This window comes from Microplitis mediator, chromosome 8 (genome assembly GCF_029852145.1).
Source record: "Microplitis mediator isolate UGA2020A chromosome 8, iyMicMedi2.1, whole genome shotgun sequence".
NCBI classification, from domain to species: domain Eukaryota; kingdom Metazoa; phylum Arthropoda; class Insecta; order Hymenoptera; family Braconidae; genus Microplitis; species Microplitis mediator.
In genome coordinates, this window is record NC_079976.1 from 16396611 (window position 1) to 16400008 (window position 3398).

General features: G+C 26.0%; 1 protein-coding gene across 1 annotated transcript; it reads left to right on the top strand.

Annotated features, from left to right (window-relative positions):
- Window positions 1-240: 240 nt before the first annotated feature.
- On the top strand, window positions 241-1732 carry LOC130673828 (uncharacterized). Its single transcript, XM_057479038.1, has 5 exons — window positions 241-492; window positions 564-675; window positions 748-976; window positions 1043-1277; window positions 1726-1732. Exons 1-5 carry the CDS (start codon window positions 248-250, stop codon window positions 1730-1732), a joined length of 828 nt encoding a protein of 275 aa, XP_057335021.1. The 5' UTR covers window positions 241-247.
- Window positions 1733-3398: the final 1666 nt, after the last annotated feature.

Sequence of the window (3398 nt, forward strand, 5' to 3'; positions counted from 1 at the left end):
ACAACACTGGTACACAACTGACCATTATCCATCTATATTCACCTGACAGTATTAATAGTATAACCGTCAGAGAGAGAGAAGACTTCTTCTCTCTGCAACCGTCAGAGTTTTTAACAAAAGACTGCGCAGTACAATGAAACAAAGAACGGTCGATAAAATAACCATGTTGTGTTTGGTTAATCTGTTTTTTTCTTCTTCTTTTATTAAGTGAAGCGACGTTAGTTTTTTGTGATAATTTTGTGTCAATATGAATAATGAAAATTGTAATTTAATTGGAATGCAATTTAATTCATATGATGAGTTTGAAAAATTTATATCGGAATATCAAAGAAGAAATAAATGTGTTTTATCTAAAATTGATTCACGTTTTTTATTAGAAAATAGTTATAAAATAAAGCCAAACATGAAATTAAAATATAAATTGATACATTTAGTTTGTAAACATGGTGAACATTATTATAAATCACAAAGTCGAGGGCTTCGTAATGTCAAGTATGTATAATTTGTTGAATATACCTCGTATGATTGTATTGTAATTAATAATATTCTTTATATTGATTTAGGACATACAAACTGGGTTGTCCAATGTTTATTCGAGTTGTAGTCTCGGAGGATAGACAATTCTTGATAATAAAAAATGCAAACGAGTTACACCAATATCATGAAGACTCAGATGTACGTATATTATATATTGTGTAAAAAAAAGAAATAAAATAGGTTAGTAATTTATATGTATATATTTCGTAGGAATTCTTCGATTTATATCCTGAACAACGGAGACTAGATCCAGACTACAAAAAACATATTGCCGGTATTTTAGCTGTAAAAGCGGATAAAAAATTATTACAAGAAAAAATTAAAAATGATACTGGTAAAACCGTTTCAATTAAAGATTTACATAATATTAATCAACAATTTAACAAAAATGAAAATGACAATAATCTTAAACTTGCTCATGATTTTTTGAAAAGCCAAGGTAATTTATCGATAAATTCTATTGTATATAATTATTAATTATTATATTATGTTATTGATATAATAGGGGCATCAGTACATATACTGGATGATAAAAATACGTGTGTAGGATTAAGTTTTTATACACCAGATATGATTGTAGCAATGGACACTTATCCTGAAATGATTTTTCTAGATGGTACATATAAATTATTAGATAATAATTCAACTGTTATGATTATGATAGTTGTTGATTCGAATAAAATTAGTCGTGTTGTAAGTATTGGAATACTTGCTAATGAAAAATATGAAACAGTTAAATGGTATTTATCGATGTTTGCAAGAGAAAATTCTTGTATGATATCAAAAATTAAATGTTTTATGACTGACAAAGATTTAGTTGAAAGAAAGGTTATATCTGATATTTTTCCACATGTTCAAACATATTTATGTTTATTTCATACATTAAAGACTTTTCATCGACAAATAACTACTAAAAAAATGAATATAAACGCAGCTGAGAAGGATAAAATACTAAAAATTTTACAGCGTTTGGCGTACAGTAATACACCCTCGGAATATGATCATATTTATAAAGAATTAAAAAAAAACGCACCAAAATCGGTATTAACATATTATGACTTAAACTGGCACAACATACGAGAACAGTGGACCGTACATAGTATGCTTAGTGATACATTTGGTAATGACACGAATAATTATTTAGAATCATTAAATGGAAAATTAAAATTGATAATTGATAAACGACAGCCGCTAATGAGATTTCTTAAATCTTTTTTTGTTTGGAAAAGTAATTATGAAATTGAAACGCGTCGTAAAATGGCAAAGAATTTCCTAAAGAAAGATGTAAATAATGTAGTAGATGCTTTTGAGAATGAATATAAAGAATATTTAACAGAGAGGGCATTTGAATATGTAAAAAAAGAAATTGAATTATATGAATTAATTAGTTTAGCATCAATTGAAATAAAAAAACAAACGTGTCAAGTAAAATATAAAACTGATATATTGAATGTTACAATAAATGACTGTCAATGCGTAGAATATGTTTCATTACATTTGCCATGTAGACATATATTTGCATTGCGTAAACACTTAGAATTACCGTTATTTTTGAAAACTTTGTGTGCAGAACGTTGGACTAATAATTATTATAGACAAATGATTGAACCTGTAGATAAATTTCACGATCAAAATGATGCAGAGACAACTATTTTTAATATTAACAATTATCAAGTTGATATACCAAATGATGATTCCGAAAAATCTAATAAATGTAGTTTTAAAAGTTCGGTCAATTTACAAGTAAAAGTATGTTTAGAAAGAATTTCGTTACCAGTTAAATGTCAAGTACGTGGACGACCAAAAGGAACTGATAGAACTGCAATTGGAAGATTTAAAAGTAATAAAAAAAAATCATTCACAGATAAAAACAAATTTGAACAAATTCGATTGATGTTGACATGGTTAAATATTAAAAGACCTTCGATAATAAAAAATGTATTTAATAATGAATACTTATTAAAAATCGATGATTTTGATTTACAATCGAAACATATTAGATCGAGTTTTACAGACGATAAATTAGATTATAATTTATTATCGTCTTACTTTGAGGTTAAATCTTTTCGAAAGATTCAAAAATTGATTGACGACATGAGATCTAAAAAAAATTCATGGAATTGCCCATTGTGTTATACAAAAAAAAAAGATAAAATGATATCTTGTATGGGATGTTATGCCTGGTTTCATTATCAATGTGTAAATATAAAAAAGAAAAGAAATCAATGGTACTGCCCAGAGTGTAAATAAATAGTAAATAATGTATTATATTTTTTGTACATTTTATATTGTATTCATTGATATGTAATAAATTGTTTGTAAAATTATAAGTAATTTATTTATGCTCGTTTGAATTACCATCGCATCATTAATATTCAATTACCAGTATGACAGGATTTAAATTTACCATTGTATATGTCTGAAAATTACAATAATAACAATATATATATTTTTCAATAAGAAGTATATTATACACCCATTGATATATAAATATATTAGACTGATTCAAAAAAATCGACTAATTTTTTTTTCTCCATTATTATTGAAAATATTGTTGGGAATGACGAAAAAGAAAAAAAAATACTGTAAAAGTTTGAGCTCTTAATATTAATGCTAACAGCTGCCGTATCGCAATTTTCTATTTCCCATGTTTAAATAACATGCGAAAATTTATTTTTTAAGCTTTGGAATTTTGTAGCTCACAGTGCGGGAGACCAATACTTTTAAATGTTCAAAACTTATCCTAATGGGAAATTTGACGACGCTCTACAAAAAAGTTCTTTTATAATTTTTCAATATTTTTATTTCTTCAAAAGTTATTCGAAGTTAAAGTTAGATTGAAAATCAATTTTTACATTTTT

What these genes read in the sequence shown, in the direction of transcription:
- LOC130673828 (XM_057479038.1), top strand. Translation starts at nt 248, where the DNA reads ATGAATAATGAAAATTGTAATTTAATTGGAATGCAATTTAATTCATAT. An exon ending in CGAGGGCTTCGTAATGTCAA is followed by an intron (nt 493 to 563) that starts GTATGTATAATT and finishes ATATTGATTTAG; the next exon opens with GACATACAAACTGGGTTGTC. An exon ending in AATATCATGAAGACTCAGAT is followed by an intron (nt 676 to 747) that starts GTACGTATATTA and finishes TATATTTCGTAG; the next exon opens with GAATTCTTCGATTTATATCC.